The 21,623-nt window shown below is 37.2% G+C and overlaps 1 protein-coding gene and 1 long non-coding RNA gene across 4 annotated transcripts; one reads left to right on the forward strand and one right to left on the reverse strand.

Moving 5' to 3' along the window:
- Positions 1 to 8,850: 8,850 nt before the first annotated feature.
- LOC137734804 (8-amino-7-oxononanoate synthase) lies at positions 8,851 to 13,210 on the reverse strand. Of its 3 annotated transcripts, none has more exons than XM_068474089.1 (12): positions 12,904 to 13,210; positions 12,349 to 12,725; positions 12,168 to 12,271; positions 11,975 to 12,082; positions 11,319 to 11,557; positions 11,177 to 11,218; positions 10,957 to 11,044; positions 10,612 to 10,745; positions 10,221 to 10,309; positions 9,506 to 9,656; positions 9,353 to 9,421; positions 8,851 to 9,187 (listed from the first exon to the last, which is right to left on the reverse strand). In XM_068474089.1, the coding sequence occupies exons 2-12, from the start codon at positions 12,581 to 12,583 to the stop codon at positions 9,061 to 9,063; spliced, it is 1,386 nt and encodes a 461-aa protein (XP_068330190.1). In that variant the 5' UTR covers positions 12,584 to 12,725; positions 12,904 to 13,210; the 3' UTR covers positions 8,851 to 9,060. The 3 variants fall into 3 exon arrangements, with proteins under 3 accessions (XP_068330190.1, XP_068330208.1, XP_068330198.1); XM_068474107.1 differs by having other exon boundaries at positions 12,349 to 12,784; XM_068474097.1 differs by lacking the exon at positions 12,904 to 13,210 and having other exon boundaries at positions 12,349 to 12,888.
- A 142-nt stretch (positions 13,211 to 13,352) lies between these two features.
- Positions 13,353 to 20,690, forward strand: LOC137734823 (uncharacterized). Its single transcript, XR_011068584.1, has 3 exons — positions 13,353 to 13,579; positions 13,767 to 13,866; positions 20,146 to 20,690. It is a non-coding gene; the product is annotated as an uncharacterized lncRNA (long non-coding RNA).
- The last annotated feature ends 933 nt before the right edge of the window (positions 20,691 to 21,623 follow it).

A 21,623-nucleotide genomic window follows, 5' to 3' on the forward strand; every position in this document is an offset into this window, starting at 1 on the left:
AAAAGGTTACAAGCATTTGCCAAAATTGTATTAGTCTTGATGAAGATCTCAAGAAAGGAAAATTGAAAAGGAAAATTTTCTAAAATAGTTAGTGATTCAATCTTAGGAAGAAGAAATAAAAAACAAACATATAGAAAGAGAGATCATCAACATCTGGAGTGGATGGCATGAAGGGAAAAGGGAGAGACTCCCATAAACAATAGAAATGGGTGGCATGGGAGGGAAGCCCTATCATGTCACCTCCATAATTTTCATGAAGAAGATGAAAGGAAAATTATGAGGCCGCTTCCAGCCACCCCATTTGCATTGGCCTATGGGAGGCCTATCTTCCATTTCGGCTCAGCCAATTCTTTGAGCATAGGTTATGGTCACAGGACTAGGTCCCTTAATTTATAGGGAAGCCTCAAGCATACACAAGTTCGAAGAAACAACCTAGAATCACATGGTTTCCATGCCTTCCAGTTTCCACGTCAATATTTGCTATTTGTATCTCCCCAAGGATAACACATGCTTTCTGTGTCACTCTAGTAACACTGGAACGATTGCATGCCTTCCACGTATGTGCTAGAACTTAGGGCTTTCCGTCAAGAAACACGCATGTATTATGAGTGTACAGACTTTTTCACGTAAAGAGGAAGATAGAGTGCATACGTTACGCCTAAGTTTCACTTGAGAAACGAATCTAAGACTATGATGAGTTGGTGAGTGTCATTTTATTTTGTAATTTTTCTTTTTAAAAATTGGTAAGCTATAAAGGAAACTAATAGGCAAGTCGGATATCTTGAAGGCTCTCAGCCATCACATCAATGATTTTAATTAGAATAAATTGTAGTAATAGTCCATCAACTTAAACTCAATTGGAGCAATGGTTCCTCAACTAAAAATTCATTACAATTGGTCCCTCAACTCATCAAAACGGACAGCTACGATTATTTTCGTCAACTTCGTTAGAACTTCTGTCAAAATGAGTCACATGCCATGCACATGAGGGTAAATCAAGGGGCAAATATGAAAAATCAAATAAGAAAAATTGTATCAATAGTCCCTCAACTTTAGTCCAACTCGAGAAATGGTCCCTCAACTAACCCATTGAAGCATTGGTTCCTCAACTTTAACCCAATTATAGCAATGGTCCTTCCAACATAACTCATTTTGGCAGAGTTGAAGAAAATGACCATAGTTACATGTTTTGATAAGTAGGGACCAATGGTAATGAATTTTTAATTAGGGGACCATTGCTCTAATTTAATTAAAGTTGAGGGACCATTATTACAATTTACTCTTCTAATTAAGTACCCATCTTTTTACATAAAAAAATATTATTATTAAAGGAGAGGGAGATTCGAAACTACTAAAATAATTTAGGGGAAGGGACGAATGGTGAAAACTTAACATCCTATTTATTAGGATATTGGATACATATGTGAAAACCCAACATCTTATCCATTAGAAATTGAAATAGTCATGAAATGGGCCTAGAATATTTATGAGATAATTATTTCAATTTCTAGTTTTGAATTTTCATTTAAAATAAAATGAAAATAAAATAGACTTATTTGGTAACTAATTTAGTTTTCATTGAAAACTGAAAAATCATTTGAAGGTTGTTTGGTAACTGATTTATGTGTTAAAGTTTTCATTGTATATGGAACTTTGTCCATAAAATTGTCAAATTGTGAATGTGAGGTTATAGAATGAAGGGGTATATGATGAAGAGTCCGCATCACTTTTCAATGAATTTTTCTATATCCAAAAAAATGCAATGTCAAGATAAAATTTAAGATGAAAAAAATATTAAGAAAACTATATGGGACCACGATCTTCTAGGGTCCAAGTAAGGCTGATCCGAATATCGATACCTCAAAAATCCGGTCATAGATTCACTAGCTTCGAGCAGGGCTAGATTAGACAGGGTAGCGGCGCCACTATCACCTTGTTCTAGGACAATTGGCGACGCCTGAGTGACTCCACTGAATGACCATACTTGTTCTGCAAGACACGAGATCTGACCCGGATAAGGACAATCAGATCCTCATAAGTCTTGGAGTTCCTACAATCTAGGAATTGGCGTGCACCTAAGTAATCACAACGCCTAAGAGGGTGCAATATTTACTTCTAGATATCCTCTAGTATTCTCCTGACTTAGAATGAGGATTATATACTAAAAAGGTCTATGTCCCCACAATATAAATACACTCATCTAGGATTTGCCTCTACTTACGCAATATCAATACTATAATTCTCTTGTCCACTGCTTGAGTCTAAAATTGCTTACTAACTTGACCATCAGAGAACCGTTGGCCGACACACCCCTGGTCTTAGGCTTGTTCACGGTTGTTCTCTGTTTTACATGTTACTCAAATTTGTGTCTCCACCATTCACGGCGATGTGCAAATTTAATTCCAACAAACTAGATTATAATCCTTGAAATGTTAAGATAAATTCCTTGTGCAAGATTAAAAATTGAATATAATTCTTTGACCATGTATTTATGTTAGCGCATCCATATTTCACATTCCAATTTGTTTTCAAAAATTTATTATGGGTTTTTTATATTAGCACTCCACAAAATGTTGAATGAACTCCACATTAAATTTTAATACTAAATGATTTATGTATCCTACTATGCAATGACCATTTTGATCTTATTAGGTTTTAAAAAATAAAAAGTTCTAAATACACCACAAATCACTTTTATTATTTATCTTCATCAACTATCAAAACTCCTCCCACCCTCTATTTTTTTTTTTATGGTTATTTTCAACTAGGTTTATCTAACATAATAGAAAGTACAGAACATTTAGGAAACATAAATACTATAAATTGGATGAACACAGATATCCAATAGCTATAAAATTTGTTAGCAAACCATAATTTTTCATATGAAAAATGCCTACAAATTGGTAAGAGCTTTTGGTTTCACTACACGGGCTAAATATTGCTTCGTAAGATACTACATCAAAGCACAACTTAAAAGTTCACATGTATCAAAATCACCATCGAAAATTAATAGGCTACACAAGAAAACCCTTACCTGAACAATAGAGTAGAACAAAAAACAAAATCATAAGATGTTTAATTTCTAAGATGTTAGAGCGTGATTCGGATGGTGAAGCAATAAACTCGAGTCATAGTTCAATGAGCCAACTAAGCCATTTAAAAATGAACGAAAAACAACAGAGTAGAATGAAAAAAAAAAAATCATAAGATGTTTAAAAATAAGTGTTATAAGATTTGAAAAATGTGGGGTGTATGGAGAAAATATGAGGTGTATGTTAAGAATGTGGGGGTAAGAGGGTGTTATGGGGAAGTATATGAGATGTATTAAGATAATTTTTAATTAAAAAAGCAAATGTATGGTGTATTAAGTATGTGGGGTTTCTTCAACAATATGTGGGGTGTTAATATAATAAGCCTTTTCATTAAGAAAAAAAGTTACTAGTATTACACTTTTAAAATCTCATTTATAACCTGATTTCTTATTGCTTTAATTAGATTGAACTTCACATATTTGAGCATCAACTACACTACTGTTGATCTTCCTTCAAAATTTAACCCATTGGAGAAATTGTTGGAATTCTATGAAAGATCTGACTCTCCGGAGTCATTAAGAGCCAACGTTTGTGAAAGGATTGAAGCCTTTAATGATCACTTAGACATGGAGTCCCTCTGTTGATCAATGAGGCACCGCATTGGCTCAAATTACACTATAGACAACCTAATATCTTTACTTTTGATTTGGCCAAGGAGGAGTTCCGGGTGGTGCCTCTGCCTTTCATTACCGAATATGAGTACGATTGGTCCTTCCGACATCTAGGGATTGTTGGAGGATACCTGTGTGTATCCCTGTGCAAGCATGATGGTTGTGACAATACTAATTTCTGGATCATGACAGAATATAACGTGCCTGAATCTTGGACTAATTAAGCTCTATAATTAAATATTTTCAAAACGTTTGAGCTTGTATGGTCTCCAATCTAGGTAAAGGAAAGCGGTACAGTTGCGATCGGAAAATGTTCACCAACGGACATGGAGTTGATAAGGATCGATAACCAAGAAGAGAAGTGATAGGAATTTTACCACCTATAAAAGTAGGGATAAAAACACAAAAAATACTTGCAAGAAAATAAGGTAGTTCTAGTATAAATGGCTCAAGTAATTAAGGTCGTTTTTCGCAGGAATTGAATGAATAATATGTATTTAAACTAATTCTTAGCTAATTATTTGAAAACAAAGATTGGAAAAGGTTGATTTTGAATTTAAAAATAATAAAAACGAATTTAATTAAAATGATTAAAGAAATTAGCAAAGTAAAGAAAACAAAGGAAAACGTTTTGAAAACCAAATTGTAAAAAGCCTAGGGTTTCGCCGTTCTCTTAACAATCCTATTTAGATTTACCAATTACTTATGAATTACCCATGCAACTTTGAAGGTTAGGTTTTCCTAATGCATATTCTACTTGTGGCATTCAAGCTAGAACGTATATCAAACATGTAATCCATCTGTGGCATTCAGATTAAATATAAACATGCATGGCTCATTATGCTTTGTGAAAACCCTTTGAAAAACCATGCAACCCCTAAGACGTGGCATTCGTCCTAGGTGAACTTACAACTATCACAAGAAGCAATACTCAATTCCCCGGTGGCATTCCGACTGAATTTGTCAGGCCCCGATCCCTACATACGTCCAGGATCGACACGTGACGTCACCCAAATACTCGTATAACTCACATACCTCGTCTCATGAATATGGCAATCACAATTCAAGAATCAAATTGCAAAGAAATCTTTTGTTTACCTTATGGCTGCATCTAACCTCCTCGTTAGACTGCCTACGTACCCTCAAATAGGGATCAAGCCATTCGTAGTTCATTTCCACAAAACCAAACGTTTATTCTACTAAGTTCAAGCATAAAAGCATAGCATTTCTTAATCATTTATTATAACCTGACAACATGTAATTCCTGAACTCAAGCTACATAACCAACCCCCATAAAAACATGATTTCTCTCCCATCCAACATATAAATCATTATGTCTCATCATGATATCACAATTCACAACATACATCATATTTGATCAAATTAATTAATTATGTACAGCCACGTTTTGGACCCAAATCAGCTCCAAAACTGATTCAAAATAGCTAGATTTAAAGCTTGGACTATTCTAAACACTTCTCTAGAAGGCTATGAACCCATCTTAGGTCACCTTGGGCTCCAAAAAGTGTATTTAAGCCCAAAAACGTCAATTTCCAACAATTCGCACTGCTTCTTTATGTGATCTCCAGAAAATAACTGCTTGGTAGAAAAATCCCAAATTTTGACACGAACAAGCCAAGAGACACACGTACGTCCTCCAATTTAAATCACTCCAAAATTCGTCCGTTTGATCATGTTTTTCTCCAAAGGAAGTCGAATGTTCTATATTGAAAATATAAAGCACAATATCAAAATTCTACCAAAATAATTACCAAATTATACTAAGAATAAGGTAAAATATATAATATAATATTAACTTATCAAGAAGGATAATGGCAACAATGACTATGACTAGGGTGTGGTTCGTAGTGGCCAATATACATTACAGGGGTGTTGTGAGATTCATGACATGATTGCATACAACGAGACTAATCTGGCCCAACGATTATGATGGGCTCGAATGGAAGGGAAAAAAGACTCAAATCCCATTGAAGAAAGATGATAGATAAGCAGCATGAACATCGAAAGACAATGTCTACTACTGGTAGGTCTGTGGACTGTACTCTCAATTTTCTATGTATTTTTCTTTTTCTTTTTTTTTTATTTTTTTGGTCAATTTCTATTCATTTTTCGTCTGCCTTTTCGCTATTATTCTGCTGAAAAATGAAATTAAATACTGAATTTTCAGATATGCTTCAATCCTTCTCCTTGTATTCCTGCCTGTATATTTTGATGTGCTAGTGAATATGATAATCATATAGTCGCTGCAGTAATTTTCTTAATAATAATCTTCCTTAAAGTTGGTTTTTGTGTTCATTTCCTTTTATCTTTATTTGTTTGATGCAGCACAAGTAAATTGGTTTTTGTTCCAGCCGATGCATACTTGTATTTAGTTGACTGAAGAAGTCGTATGCTCTTAATCTAAAAAAAATAATAAAAATAAATCTATATATGCTTTTGATTTGGCAAAGGAGGAGTTCCCAAGTGTGCTAGCTTTGCTTGACTAAAATCCCAGAATATATATTTGACAAATAAAAAAAAAAATCCCAGCATATGCTGTATATATAATTACTAATAGTTATCAAGTAAGTGCTCAAAACTAATTTATTTGTTTCATGCTATCTTTCTTTCAATTTTTTTTTTTCATAGAACAATTTCTAATTGCAATGCTAGTTGAAGGGCCAACTTGGTGCACATACATCTGTAATTAGCTGCTTAATCATCACCTGTAAAAAAAAAAAAAAAAAAAAAAAAAAACGTTGCAAGCATTTACCACAATTGCATTAGTCTTGAATCTTGTTGAAGACCTCAAGAAATTGGAAAGGAAATTTTTCTAAGATAGTTGGCCATGTTTAGTATTCTTCTTAGAACCAATTTTTATTTTCAAAAATAATGAATATAATATTTATTAATTTTATAACTAGATTCAAGAAGCATACCAAATGATCCCTTAGTGATTATCACATGCCTTCATAATTTCAAGTAGAAGAAATCAGAAATAACATATATATATATATATATATATATATATATATAGAGAGAGAGAGAGAGAGAGAGAGAGAGAGAGAGAGAGAGAGAGAGAGAGAGAGAGAGAGAGAGAGATCGTCAACATGGGGAGTGGATGGCATGAAGGGAAAAGGGAGAGACTCCCAAAAGCAATAGAAATGGGTGGCAAGGGAGGGAGGTAATCTCCATAATTTTCATGAAGGAGATGAAAAGAAATTATGAGGCCGCTCCCAGCTACCCATTTCCATTGGCTTCTGAGAGGCCTATCTCTCATTTCGGCTCTACCAATTCTTTGATAGTATGTTATAGTCACATGACTACTATTAGCTCCTTTAATTTATAGGGAAGCCTCAAGGGTACATAAGTTTGACGAAACAACCTAGAATCGCATGGTTTTCGTGCTTTCCAGTTTCCACGTCACTTTTTGCTATTTGTCACCATTGCATGTCTTCCGCGTCACTCTAGCTATCTTGGCACCATTGCATGCCTTTCGTGTACAAGAATGTAGGGGCTATCCATCAAGAAAAACATGTTATACGCATTATTTCACGTGAAGAGAGAGATAAAGTGCATACGTTACGTCTAAGTTTTACTTTACAATAAGAGAAACGAATCTAAGACCTTAATGAGTTGATGAGGAAGTTGTTTTTTTATAATTTAGTTTTTATTATTTTTACAAATTGGATAATGAAATATGGAAAAACTAAATTTTAAAAGAAACGAATGCACAAGTGCAAATCTTGTAAGTGTCTATTATGATATGAGTTGTAAATAAGAGTCTCCTTAATAACAAAAATGTTATTCTTACCATAATTTTGTACCACAATTATTATTTTTTTATTTTTCTTATTTTTTTAACAAATGGTATTATCTATACTAAAGGGGGATGAGGGTGGACTAAGCCTCATAATGGGCTAACAATAATGTAGTTCAAATTCGCCTTTAACAATAATCAAATCTATGACCTCTCACTTACAAAAAGAGGAATACCATTAAACCGTAGTACTAAGTGGCTTGTACCACATTTTTTTTTTTTTTACTATTTTATGTGGCAGCTTATGTGGAAAGCTACATAATTTAATGGTAATGCTAGAGAGACCAAATTTTTTTAAAATAAATTTGTAAATCAAATGATTTGTCACCAATAAGAAATAAACATGTTAATCAACATTTAAGTAATAATTTAATCATCAATAACCACATCATTTGGTTTGCAAATTTGATTTAAAAAATTTGCTTCCTATCATTATTCTTTTTTATTACTTTTGATGACACTTGGATGATGTCTGTTCTGTGACATCCCATATCATCCAGGGAAGTGATCCTTAAATGTATATTCTCATCCTTACCTAGCACGAGGCCTTTTGGGAGGTCACTGGCTTCGGGTTCCATAGGAACTCCAAAGTTAAGCGAGAAGAGGGCTAGAGCAATCCCATGATGGGTGACCCACTGGGAAGTTGCTCGTGAGTTCCCAAAAACAAAACCGTGAGGGAATGGTAAGCCCAAAGTGGACAATATCGTGCTACGGTGGTGGAGCGGGCCGGGAAGTGGTCCGCCTCGGGCCGGGATGTGACAATTTGGTATCAGAACCTAACCCTGGTCGCGTGTGTGCCGACGAGGACTTCGGGCCCCTAAGGGGGGTGGATTGTGACATCCCACATCACCCAAGGGAGTGATTCTTATATGTATATTCCCATCTCTACTTAGCACGAGGCCTTTTGGGAGCTCACTGGCTTCGGGTTCCGTGGGAACTCCGAAGTTAAGCGAGAAGGGAGCTAGAATAATCCCATGATGGGTGACCCATGTGATTCTTATATGTATATTCCCATCTCTACTTAGCACGAGGCCTTTTGGGAGCTCACTGGCTTCGGGTTCCGTGGGAACTCCGAAGTTAAGCGAGAAGGGAGCTAGAATAATCCCATGATGGGTGACCCATTGGGAAGTTGCTCGTGAGTTCCCAAAAACAAAACCGTGAGGGAATGATAAGCCCAAAGCGGACAATATCGTGCTACGGTGGTGGAGCGGGCCCGGGAAGTGATCCGTCCCGGGCTGGGATGTGACATGTTCTGTGACACAAAATTGGTGAATGAAAAAGGGTGAGAAAAAAATGAAAACAAAAACTGAAATTAATTTCAAAGGGACTTCAAAATCTGCATGGCAGATTTTGAAATTAGTTTTTGTTAACAAAGCGAGATTCTACTCTTACAAACTACATGGAGGGGGATTTGTCAATTCAAACTTAAGTGGAAAAGAAAGAAACACTATTTTAACCAACTTGGTTATGCTCAAGTCTGCGACCAATAGAGTGCAGCTGTGATGTTCTAACTATTGGAATCTAGCGAATGAAATTCCTAAAGCCTTGCATATCCATTTGAGCCATGGATGCCAATTTCTTGGAAATTGACGCAACGGGAGAGTGCAGCTGTGAACCTCTCGACATCGTTCCTCGTGTGCGTTGCGCTCAATGTCACACGTAACCTGGTCAGAAAAAATAAATGAAGATGTAAAGGACAAAGAGAAACAACATAGTACTTATGAGGTCAAATAGCAAACCATCATAAAACGAAACGAACAAGATGAGTATAACCCGAACTTGTAAATGCACTGTAGCAGAACGGAAAGTGTAAAGAAGATTTGTCAGACCTGCATGAGTTGGGTGGCACTGTTGGGGGTCTGATTGCAGTCACATGGAAGCCAGATTTTAGCAAACTCCTGTTCGTTGATGATAACAAAGTTAGATGCAGTTGTTGAATGATCTACAAATCACAGACAAACAGATAGAGTGGGAAATCGAACTGGCTGGCTTGCAGAGCCTTCTCTTCGCTCCCTACTATGAGCGATATTATGGGACTGTTTATGGGAATTCCAGTGAGAGCACGAAAGTCTTTCACCCGATTCCAAATTTCCCTTCTACGCCATGTTTCCTTTCTTGCCACAAAAACAGCAGCTGCAAAGTTCAATTTGTATTATTAACCACAGGAAGTACAACAAAAGAGGGGGGAAATGCTACAATCACACCAAGTGAACAATTGATGATAAATTACTGATAAAGTAATGGAGCGCCGGCCTGTTTGATAACCATTTGGTTTTTTTGTTTTTGGTTTTCACCTTTTGTGTTAGTGAGAAAGGGGAAATGCATAGTAGAAATGAAGGATGAAGAAGAGTGGACGACGAATTATGAGAGAGATGTATAGGGAAAGAGACAAAATGAAAACTAAAAACCAAACGCCAAAAACTATCCCATCACCCTTCTTCATCCGTCCTTTCCCCATATACTTCCCTTATTTCTCACACACACACCACCCGTAGAAAGACTACTCAACATGACAATATTATTGCATCATCCTTCTAAACAATAACACAGGGTTTCCACAAGTCTGCAACCCAAGCTTGATCCATGCTCAAGCCGGTTTGCAAGTTGGCCAAAGCTAATGTGGCAATAAGTTGCACATGTTTGAAAGCAATTATATTCAAGTAAAGCACCCTAACCAAACAAAATTATATAAATTACCATGAGCAGCAGCAGCAATTGGTATTGGCGTAGCAGTTGAAAATATAAAAGAACGACCCCTTGATTGTATGAATTGCTTCCACCTTTTGCTGTTTATATGACAATAAAGAAAATGAGTAATTACATTTCATAACTTTCCACAAACTGAGATGAAACACACAAGAATCCAATACATCGACACCTAAAGTCTGAAGTTTTGACATTGGCACCTAAAGTATGAAGTTTTGACACAAATTGCGACAGTTTTTTCCTCTATATTTATCATTTTAAAGGAATTTAGTAAATCACGAATAAAGCACATCATTTCCATTTCATATTTGCTACAACTACTGTACACCAAACATTTACAATATGTATTATTTACTAAGAAAAAGCTAGAATGAATAATTGCCTGCATGCGATGAATCCGCCATGGCAACCTGCAGCCTTACTTAAAGTCCCAACGCATATGTCAACATCACCTTCACAATTGTATTCCTCAGCCACTCCACCACCATTTTTTCCACAAACAAATGTTCCATGAGCCTGAGTAGAGGAGTATATTTTCTTTTTATCATTAATACCTTAGACCACATAAATAAAAAATGAAAGAAAACTTTTCCTGCAATATGGACATAGTTACTTGAGGACTAGTTGAATTGCGAGTGTAACTAGACAACTCAACCGTAACACAACTATTACAATTTGATGTGTACCATGTGTACAAGATTTGACAAGTTTTTTTACTAGGACTTACATCATCAATAACTAACAGAAAGTCATGCTCCCTGCGTAGCTTCACAAGCTCAGTGATTGGTGCAAAGTCTCCGTCCATACTAAACAAGCTGCAGTGAGAGACAAATGCAAGTCATGAGATAGATAACAAACAAAACAAAATAGAACATTGTATGAAGATGAAACTGAATCCGACTGAAATGAGGATATAGAAAGTAGAATCTAAAAATAGCAACATTTACCTATCAGTCACAACGACTTTCTTCCTCATTGTGCAACTTGATCTGTCAAACAACAATTGCATTTTTAGCCAACGGAGATAGTGAAGTAGATATCCAATAAGAAGAGGGACACAAAGATTTAAACCAAAAGTTTAAGACCTACAACAACGCATTAAGGTGTGTCATGTCACAATGTCTATAGATGAATATCTCTACAGATTTTTGTCGTTCAGCAAGACGAATACCATCGATTATTGATGCATGGTTCAGTGCGTCAGAAAAAATTGCAATCTTTTCATTAGTTAAAGGCATTTTTCCAGCGGACAAAAGAGAGCCAACATTTCCCAAAGCTACCATCAAGGCCATATTGGCTGCAAACCCTGTGGGACAAAGAAGGCAATCCTAGTGGATAAAGTTTAAACAAGATTTCATCAGTTTTCAGCTAAAACACGAAAAAGTAATTGAGTAAATAAAAAAAGTTCAAAACAATATTACCCAACACCTTGGACTGCCAATAAATCAAGCAATTATGTCAAAGGACTTCGCCCAAAAACTTAACTTTGTAATCATAATTCAGACGGTCATACTCAGTTGAGTAAATCATGCAAATCAAAACTGTAATCTTCATCTAGAAATGGAAAAGGTAATGATATTCATTGTATGGGGAATCCATTAGTAAAAGGGGATACAGTCTAAAAGTAAGTCTGAGGTTACGGTCCCTTGTCACCATTGTTACTTAACAGCACAAAAGGGAATGACAAAATCCAAATAAAGAGGGCAAATTAGTAGTGTATATTATCTATACAGAGCAGCTTATACCTCTTTCTTCTTTAAGTCTGCTAAGCATGACTCCAATCGCCTATGGTAATCAGTGTATCCACAAATTAAAGCAGAACCCCTCGGGCCCATTCCATGTTCTAGCGCTGCCTGGTTGAATATAAATTCTCATTACATGGTTTTAGAACATGGTTAATTAAAGATATCTTTTGAGAAGTGGTGTCCAAAAGAGAACCTTAGCAGCAGCTTTTCCAATAGTAGGATGTGAACTCAAGCCTAAATAGTCATTTCCAGAGAAAAGTAGCAGCTTTTTAAACTTCTGGGTACCTTCCTCATCTCCTAAAAACTCCACAAATGTAATTTAGACCAAATTCCAAGAAAATAATATAATGGAAAATGGTTGTATTGAACTGTACCGGAACTGGGAATGTCATGGAGCCATTTTTCGAATGTGGGTTCGGGAATGTGAACCTCCACAGACGAGCGGTCCCATGTCTGCATTTCATCGAACACGTTGAATTCATCTTCGGCAGATTTCTGTGCTTCTTGGATCGATCCATTATGGAGGTAAATGGGTCTGAGAGAACGAAGAAGCTGCAGACGATCAAGCTTGTGAAGAGCCTCTTCGGCCCACTGGTCCCAATGCCTCATCGTCTCAAGTTCTGCAATTTGCAGAGCAGAGAGAGAAGCCGGCTGCGGTAGTTGGACTGTTGGAGTAGCGCCTTCAACTCTCTTGGGATGCAGTTGCAGTTCAATTTTCAGGTTGTTCCTATCCAGCAGTAGTCTCTACTCTCTGTCATCAAATCATGGAATGCCATAAAAGCAATCCACAACAGAGAAAAAACAGCTCAACTTCGTAAAACAAAAAAACCAAAACTCAAAATTCCAATTCTGAAATTAACCTAACATTGGTTCCAAACATGGTAAGATTTCACATCAAAATTGAAAGGGAAAAACAGTAGCCAACTGACCTGGGCCGATAGAACAGAATTCAGAAGCTGTGAGAGTGAGTAAATATCGCTTGGAGTTGGAGACAAGCCAGACGACGTGTGCTACTTTGCTTCAAATGACGCACCTTCTTCCTGCTTTGAAGTCTTTGGACCCATCTTCATTCCAAACCCATCCTGATTCCTAATGCTATGTCCAAATTTTAGGGGTGGAAAAAAAACATCCCGACAAATTCCCGAAGCCGGACCGAAAAAATTCCAAACCAAAAATCTTGAAAATTTTGATACCGATCCCGAACTATTCGGTACGGGAATCGGTCTCACAATCTGACTTTTTCGATATTCCCAAACCGAATCAAAATTAAAATATATATAGTTTTAGATATTATAAACCGTTGGATTGGTTGAGAATTAATATCAGCCATTTATTCAAAATGAAACCTAACCTCACCTTCACTAACTTCTCTGCCAAACTCTTTGACCTCACCTCACCTTCACTTCCTTCCCTCCCTACTCATGTACTCCTTTCTGGTCAGATCCACAAATCTCTCTCTCCCTCCACTCTTTCACTCTCTCCCCTTTACCTTCATACTACATATAAACTCCAGTCTTCCATTTTCCTTTTGTATTTGACAACTTCCTCTACCTTTGATAATCAATACAGCCACCTCTACTTCCTTCTACTTCTCTCTTCATTAAGGTAATATTCTTGTCTTCATCTGGTAATCTTGATGTGGTGAAGTCTGTTTGCGACTTCAATTCGTTTTTAAGTTGGGCATTTGAATTCTAGGGTTTTGGATTTGGAGGTTTTCAATTTTTGAAAGTTGGGGCATTTTAACCATTTCTTGCAAGTTCGTCATTTTCTTTATTTTTCTATTCTTTTGCAGCATCAATGCTAGAAATAGCAAGCTAAGGGTGGATTCTGGATGGATTCCTCGTCGACCTGTTATTTTTCTTTTTAATGGGGCTAAAGAGCTTTTCTTGTTGGTAAGTTATTTTCATAATATTTAGTCTGGAAGTTATTGCATCATTTGCTACCAATTCAGGTTTTATATAGTTATTGCGTCTAATTGAAAAAGACGAAGGATTTGGCATAAGGTATAGCTTTGTATCTGGTTTGTAATCTGTATAGCTTTGTCGTTTTGTTACTTTAGTTTAGCAGATCTTAAGGCAATTTATGCATTGGTCACTATTTTGGGATTCTCGATTTGTCCCGAAATCCATAAACTATTTCGGGATTTCCGAAATTTGGAATTTCCGAAAATTTGGTTTGGGATCGGTCATGAAATTTTTTATTCTCGAAAACTTTGGTTTGGGAATCGGGACATGGTTTTCGGTTCGGTATCCCATACTGAACCAGCCCTATGTCTAATAAAGAGAGCTAAAAAATCAAAAGCCAAAAAATGACCTTAGCCTAAAAATTAATTCCCAATCGATGGCTGATCTATAATTTTATGGAATTTATCAAGTCATTATTTGGCCAATAGGGTATCAGGCTAGCCAAATGTAGCCACCCCAATTGCAATAATTAATTAAAATTCAACGGCTAGATTTGAAAACGTTCAACAGTAGTTTAATTAAATTAACCAACAAATTTAAGGTACAAACTTAAAACTAATAAATTATTGAGAGGACTATGTTTAGCCTTTTCGGTTGAAGATAGTATATGAGTATGACTTGATAGTGTTTGTTTAAAGATTTTATTTTGCAAGCCTATAATTCTCCATGGGGAGGCCATGTCTAGTCATTTCGGTTGGAGATGGCTTCAGTGCAAGTCTAGTGGAAAGAGTAAGGACTAAGAGTAAGATTTTAGAGGAATTACATTGACCTTCAACCAGTGGTGAGATCCAAGATTCTAACATCGGGTAGTCCTAATCAAGGTACGTTAGGTGCTAGTCGAGCGGCAGATTGTGGCCTAGCACCTATCCACCTAGACGGATCTAAGCAGAATAGGAAAATTTAATTTAATTTATTATATCATATAAATAGTATATGTTTACACATAAAAAAATAAAAATAAAAGCTATACTTGTGTTGAGAATTTAAATTTATTATTTTAGGTTTATTGTTTAACATATAACATATCAAAATATCAAAAAATTTGCTTTAACATTTTAGTGAATTTGATGTTATGAGATGAAAGTTCAAGTGATTACATGTTCGTAGCACTTTACGAAATATTGTTCAGATATCGTATAAATTTATAGTGAATTAAAAAAAAAATATCGGTGTCAAAGATATTGTATAAAAAGTATTTGTTTAGTAATACACCATTAATTTATTAATTAAATGTTAGGTGGCATAACATGATTAGACAACAATTAAAAAAGAAAAAGAAAAATGGGGAGTTAGTCACTTTAGAAATGGAGAGAGAAAGTTTTTCTTCGTTGGAACAAAGGTCTAAGAACAACAAGGCCATGATAATCTTCTATGTGTTCCTCTTCGCCTAAAATATATATATATATATATATATATATATTTGTTATTGGTTTAAAGCTTGTGTTGCACAACATGCACAGCCATGGTGGTCTTCTTTCTTCCACCACCTACCAAGACCGTTGGGTGATCCTCAAAAATCCTCACACGCGTTTCTTCGAACTTCTGGGACCAACCAAGTCCATGATGGATTCGCTTATGTCTCTTACCTTCGTGAATTTATCTTTCATACTCATTAAAGGACACGTGTGTGGTAGCAAATTTCCGTCGTCTTCAATCTTGATGAAATGTACGTACAAAACAATCAAGACCTTTGATCAAAGACCTAAACCTCAAGCGCCCACGAGGTGGGTTTTGGAGGGAATGTGGGGTTAGGCTAATGGATCTTCAATGCCTAAGTTAGTTTCTCTGAGGTGCTGGTGGTGCGAGCTAGGGCTCAACGTGCGTTAGCATGGGCCAGGTGACGACTCGGTGTATGGGCCGAATGCACGGGGGCGCTGAGCTGGGCTTGGGCTCGTTGGAGGTTAAGGAGAGGGAGAGAGGCTATGGGCACTCGCTCCCCTCTAACAAACTAGGTCGAGAGAACCTTGGGCTTGGCTAAGCACGAGAAAGAGAAAAAATGGACCATGTCATAGGGCCTGGCATGTTGCTGGGCTCCTATTATTTGGCCCGTGATGGAGGAAAAGCTAACCTTTTGGGCTGCTGAGAATTGGTTGGGGTTTGGCGTGCGGATGCTGCGCTTCTGCGATTCTTCATATATATTCTTTTTGTTTTCTTTTTCCCAAGCTGCCTTGTAAATATTTATTTTCATACTTCAGAATTTTTTAGATTTCTTCCTCTAATAGCATGAGTGACGAATATCCTCTGCCCTTGTATCGTCAAGGTGGTTCCTTCGGCAAAGTAGGTTACTTCAAGGCTGCTTATGTCAAGATCAATTGCGATGAATTGTTTTGGGCTTTCATCGAGACATACAAACATGCCATTCCATAAGGGGTTCGCGTCAAGTGGGTGAAGGATGATAGTAGCCATAAACCATGTAGTGAAGTTGCCAAGGCTTGGAATAGAGCTATCAAATTCCATCCATACTACTTTGTGTGGGGATTCACTTTTCCCACGTCGTGCTTTTCCAAGAGGTGATATGTTACATGAAGTGCGGGCCTGCTCAATGTTCCCCAAATGCTTGCATAATGGTGGTGTTCGCAAACTTAAACAAGTTCTTTGATCTAGGCTTGACCATTAATGAGTTATGGTACTTTTTCAAGATTGGCCATAAGGAAAGTGTGGGGCAACTGAAGTCTCACTAGAGGTTGTTTAATGCTTCCTACAAAGGTGATCACGAGTAGGTGAGAGATACCTTAGAGGTTAGCGAGGAGTCAGAGTTCAACTCCTCACCTGAGCTACGCATTCTGATTGAAATTATCAATGGTAAGTAAATTGCTTCATTCTTGGTCTGCTTGGAATTTTTGTTGAGCTGCCCTTGACTTTAATTTATTGATCATCCTTCTTACTTTGTCTAGATTCAAAATTTGGCTCAACTCCAAGAACTTTGTCGGATATGAAGAAAGTGCACATTACCTTGGGTATTCCTCCTGAGTACTATGAGCGGTGTTGGATGTTCAGTCCTCTTCATCTGGAGAAATGTGAAATGCCTCTAAGGGAAGAGATTAAGCAGATCAAGGAGGAAGCGTTTGCTCGTCCGATCGCCGCCGTGGAGCTTGCTGCCAATGAAAGTGTAAAGAAGAGATCTTCGTCACCTCCTTGAGAGTCGTCGATTGAGAAAAAGCCGAAGACTTTTTCTGCTGCTTGTGAGGGCCTATTTGCTACTAAAAAGCTTTTCATTGATCTGACTTATCCCAAAGGGGAGAAAAACACTGTTGAGTCTAACCTTGCAAAGTTTGTTGCTCTGAAGGTGGCCACGTCCATTGCCGAGAGGATTGCTCAACGTAAGGGTTCTATGGTGCCCCTAATGTCTAGGTTTGTATCGAAACGACCATTTGGAGCCAAGTCTGGTTTGGCTTCTGAGAAACTCGCCACTATGAAGAGTGGAAATGTGGATTATGCTGCTAAGATGGCACTAGGGCCTGTTTATCCTACATATATAACTGATTCGTTTGTTGAGAAGGAGAAGTCTACTCATGTGGATAGTTATGAAAAGTCCACCAAATCTGTTTATGAGGAATTTCCCGAGATTTGTGCACTGCTGAAAGTTGACTTGTTTGAGGACGTTAATGTATACGCCAAGTTTGTTAATAATGTTGTGAAGGTATTTCGCTCAAACTATTTTACGGAGCATCCTGCCTATTCAAGAATGTCTTCCCTGCTTACTACTATGCAGAGTATTTTGATCTTGGTAGTTGAGTCCATGCGGTTGATCTGGATGCTACTAAAGTTGCCAAGGAGGTCAAGGTGGTGTTGATGGCTCAACTTAGCTCAGCTGCTGAAAAGATTGAAAAACTCAAATATGAACTCGCTATTTTGAAAGGGTATGATGTCTCTACCCCCACTTTTGTTCAGTTGGAAAACATTCACCAAGAAGTTGGCAGTTTGAAAGCTAAGCTTAATGCGATTGGGGCGATGTTGGAAGCTGCAAAAAAGGAAGTTGATTGGTTTGCACCAATGGTTCAGGACTTTGAGTGTGTCGACTCGGAGCTTTGGTTTGCATGTTATGCCAAGGACGAGAATTTATCTTCTCGCCTAATTGTGGATGCAAATTTCCTCCTTCTTGTTCTTGGACAAAATTGCACCTATAAAACAAATAACAAGAGCCTTACGCGCCCACGATGAATTTAGGGGGGGGGGCTTTGGCCAAAGAACCTCCGATGCCAAAGTTAGAATTTTGAGAAAAAAGTGTTTGGAGAATTTAGAGAATTTAGCAAGAGGATTCAACTTGGGTTTTTGGAGAAAATGGGGTGATATTTATAGGGATGTGGTCGGCCGCTTTGGGAGAGATAGGGACCGGCCACTTATGTGGTTTTTTGGGTGTGATTCACAATTTATTAGCTAATTAATAAATTAATTGAGTAATAAATCAATTAATTAGCTAATTAACATAATTTGAAAGGAATGATTTAGGGGTTACCTTGTGGAGAGGATTTAATGAGGATGGATAAAATAGGTTTTGAATAATTATCTATTTTGGCATTTTTGACCTTGATTGAATTATGATTGTCCATTGCTCGCGCGTAGGAGTTTCAGTATTCATCGAGGGTAATTTTGTCCTTTTCACCCTATAATCCACGTGTCGCCTCCATATTTTTCTCGATTATTTTTGGCTCCACAATAATGAAGTGTCTTGTCTCAAGGATGTTGCCAATAAGCTTGAATCCAAGGAAGTGGAATTGCAAGGTACGTTGTCTGCTAGCGAGAACCTGAATCATGAATTAGATAAGTTGTAGGATTGTCACACTGGTCTTGTTAAAGAGAATGAGCAGCTGAAAAAATGAGAGGGTCAGTCACGAAGTTGCACTTGCTTCTTGTCAGACTGATTTCTACAAGCTTGGCTATGTAGACTATTTCTAGGGTAGGCCGTTGAATTATGAATTTTCCAAGAAAGAATTCGGGACTCACTCCATTTTTCCAGTGAATCTGCCTAACTCTCATTGAGGCTACCTTTGGTGGAGCAATTGAGGGCGAGACTGTCCAGGTAGAGGTGACTAAGGATGAAATGATGGAAGCTTTGGCTACTGAGAGCGATGTGGTTGCTGAAGGCATGACAATCGAGGATCCAATGATCGTGCAGGTTGTCAATGAGTAGTCTTCCTGCTCAGACTTAGGAATTTTCTTGTTTCTTTCCTTTTGCTCTGCTTTGTTTGAACTTTGTTGGCATTTGAGCTAGTTTATCAATTTGCTAGAAATTTAATAAACTAGTTTCTTTGCTTTACTTAATTCTTGCAATTTCGCTATGTTTTTGCAAAACTTTACCGTAGGACGGGTGGGTGGGCGAGCTGCTTCGATGAAGCAATCGATCCCACGCAACCACTTTAGGTTTTAGTTTTGGCTTGAGGGCTTCAAGAGCCTTGCTTGCTTGGGGCGATTTGCAAAACTTTGCCATAAGACGGGTGGCTGGGCAAGCTGCTTCGACAAAGCAATTGATCCCACATCATCACTTTAGGCTTTAGTCTTGGCTTTGATGCCTCAAGAGCCTTGCCTACTTGAGATAATTTGTAAGACTTTGCCATAGGACGGGCGGCTGGGCGAGCTGCTTCAACGAAGCAGTCGATTCGACATCGTCACTTTAGGCTTTAGTCTGTCTTTACTAGTTCCCAGTATTCATGTTCTATTGCAAAAATGCTAATATGATTTTTCATCTTTAAACACTTAGGAAAAATTGTTCTGGACAACAATGTTTCCACGATGATTTTCATCAATGGGGACATACCAAAAGCAGCGCCTTACAAATGAATAGGCTTCTCAGAAGTCTCAAATAAGTATAAGGTTTATTTAACATGTTGAAATTGATTGTGAATGTAAAAAAAAAAAAAAAAAAAAAAAAAAAAAAAATTAAGTATATGTGATAATTTTTAAGTTTTGCACCAAAACCTATTAACTATTCGACCTATTAACCATTTGGAACAAGTCTTTTGATTCATACTTCAGCAACGCAGGTTTGAATTTTATAGAGCTATGTTTTATGAAATTTTTTTCATGATTATTATCCGGTTTAGAGTTATTGTTAATTAACGAAGAATTGTTTCAATTAGGGTTATCTGAATTATAAATTTGAACTATGGGTGAAATGGATTTGTGTTGGTGCTATGCAAATTGTTAAGATTGTTGAAGGTACAAATGACCATTATTTTGATTGATATTGATATCATGTGCCTACGAAAGACGCACCTTTTCAAGATCCTGCAACTGCTGAGTTTGTTCCCTTGGAGACAAAGACATGCGTGCTGCCATTGAGAGTAAGTCTAAGGATGAAGATTTAGAAAATGATGCTGTCTCCTATCCGAACAAGGTCCAGAAGAAGCTGATCCAACCCAAACTTAGACTCTGCAGCATCAACCATACCTTTGTACTTATCTCTGCAGCATCAACCATGCTTTTGTGCTGTAGGTTTCAAGATAGTTTGCCGCTTGAGGCTCCTGGAATCTACTCATTAAACAAATTTGATGTTTCGATTCCACTGGTTTTACTTTGTACAGAAAATTAAATGGGTGGATATAAAAGAAATTTAATCTTGCCATCACACTTTAACGTCTTTCAAGTTTGGAACTGTCCTCAACATACCACCTGAGGTGCAGGAAATGGAAAGAATGGAGCTCAAATGAACTGGGTCCAGTGTTTGTGTGTCCAGTATTGGTCTTTGTGGGTCTGGGCCTATGAATATATTTCAGGGTTTACTTGTCCTGCTCCCATGTAATAGTGTCCTCTTGTCGGCAATCCAGAGTGTCTTAAATTATTAGTCAAACATATTCTCATTAGTCCAAAGTTTTTCTTTTAAACTCTTTTTTTTTTTTTTTTGTCTATGGGGAAAGACTACTCAGGAGATGGTACCATCAACGTTAAGCCTGCATCATGTCACTACAACTATGGTCTAGTGGTTTCTTTTTTGTTTTAACTTACAAGTTAGGTTTTAGTTCAATTTTCAAGAATAACAAGTTTCACAACACATTATTATGACTTGTCAATTGGGTGACTTAGCGTAAATTCTTCAGCCTTTAATATAAAATATGATTTTATCAAAAAGCTGAAACAAATGCAAGCATAAGTCAATGCTCCAAAGTTTGATTCGATTCTGTTGGATGCCCCAGTGAATTCAAAGCATGTCATGAAATTAGCTTCTCTTATGTCGAAATTACATATTATAATAGCTGATGTCAACTCATTCAACATTGTTTTTAGTTATTCAAACTATCCTTGTTCATGATGTTTAAATTTAGTATTTCATCTAACTAAGAAAAAACAAATGTTGTTCATGATTTTTAAATTTAGTATATCACTAGACCAAATGGCTTATGCCAACAAAGCGAACATGCAATAGTCCGATTTCAAAGGTCAGAGAAATTAAAATTTAAAACAGCGAATATACGCGTACTATCTAGCCACGCAATAAAAAACACTGAAGGAATAAAACAAAGCAAGCAACTCTCACTCTCAAAGATTGGCTGGAAGAGTCCGCAATAAGGAGAAAACTGCATGCATGACTCGGCTGGGCCGCTGGGATTACTGTTGATTTGGATGCTTTGGATTCCTGCAGCTTGCAAATAATTACAAAAACTTGTTCATAAAATGTGACTCCTTGACGAGGAAATTTGGCACACTCCATGCTTGACTGCTCCTTCAGTGACCCACTTGGCCAATAACAA

This window comes from Pyrus communis, chromosome 1, assembly GCF_963583255.1.
Source record: "Pyrus communis chromosome 1, drPyrComm1.1, whole genome shotgun sequence".
NCBI lineage: Eukaryota > Viridiplantae > Streptophyta > Magnoliopsida > Rosales > Rosaceae > Pyrus > Pyrus communis.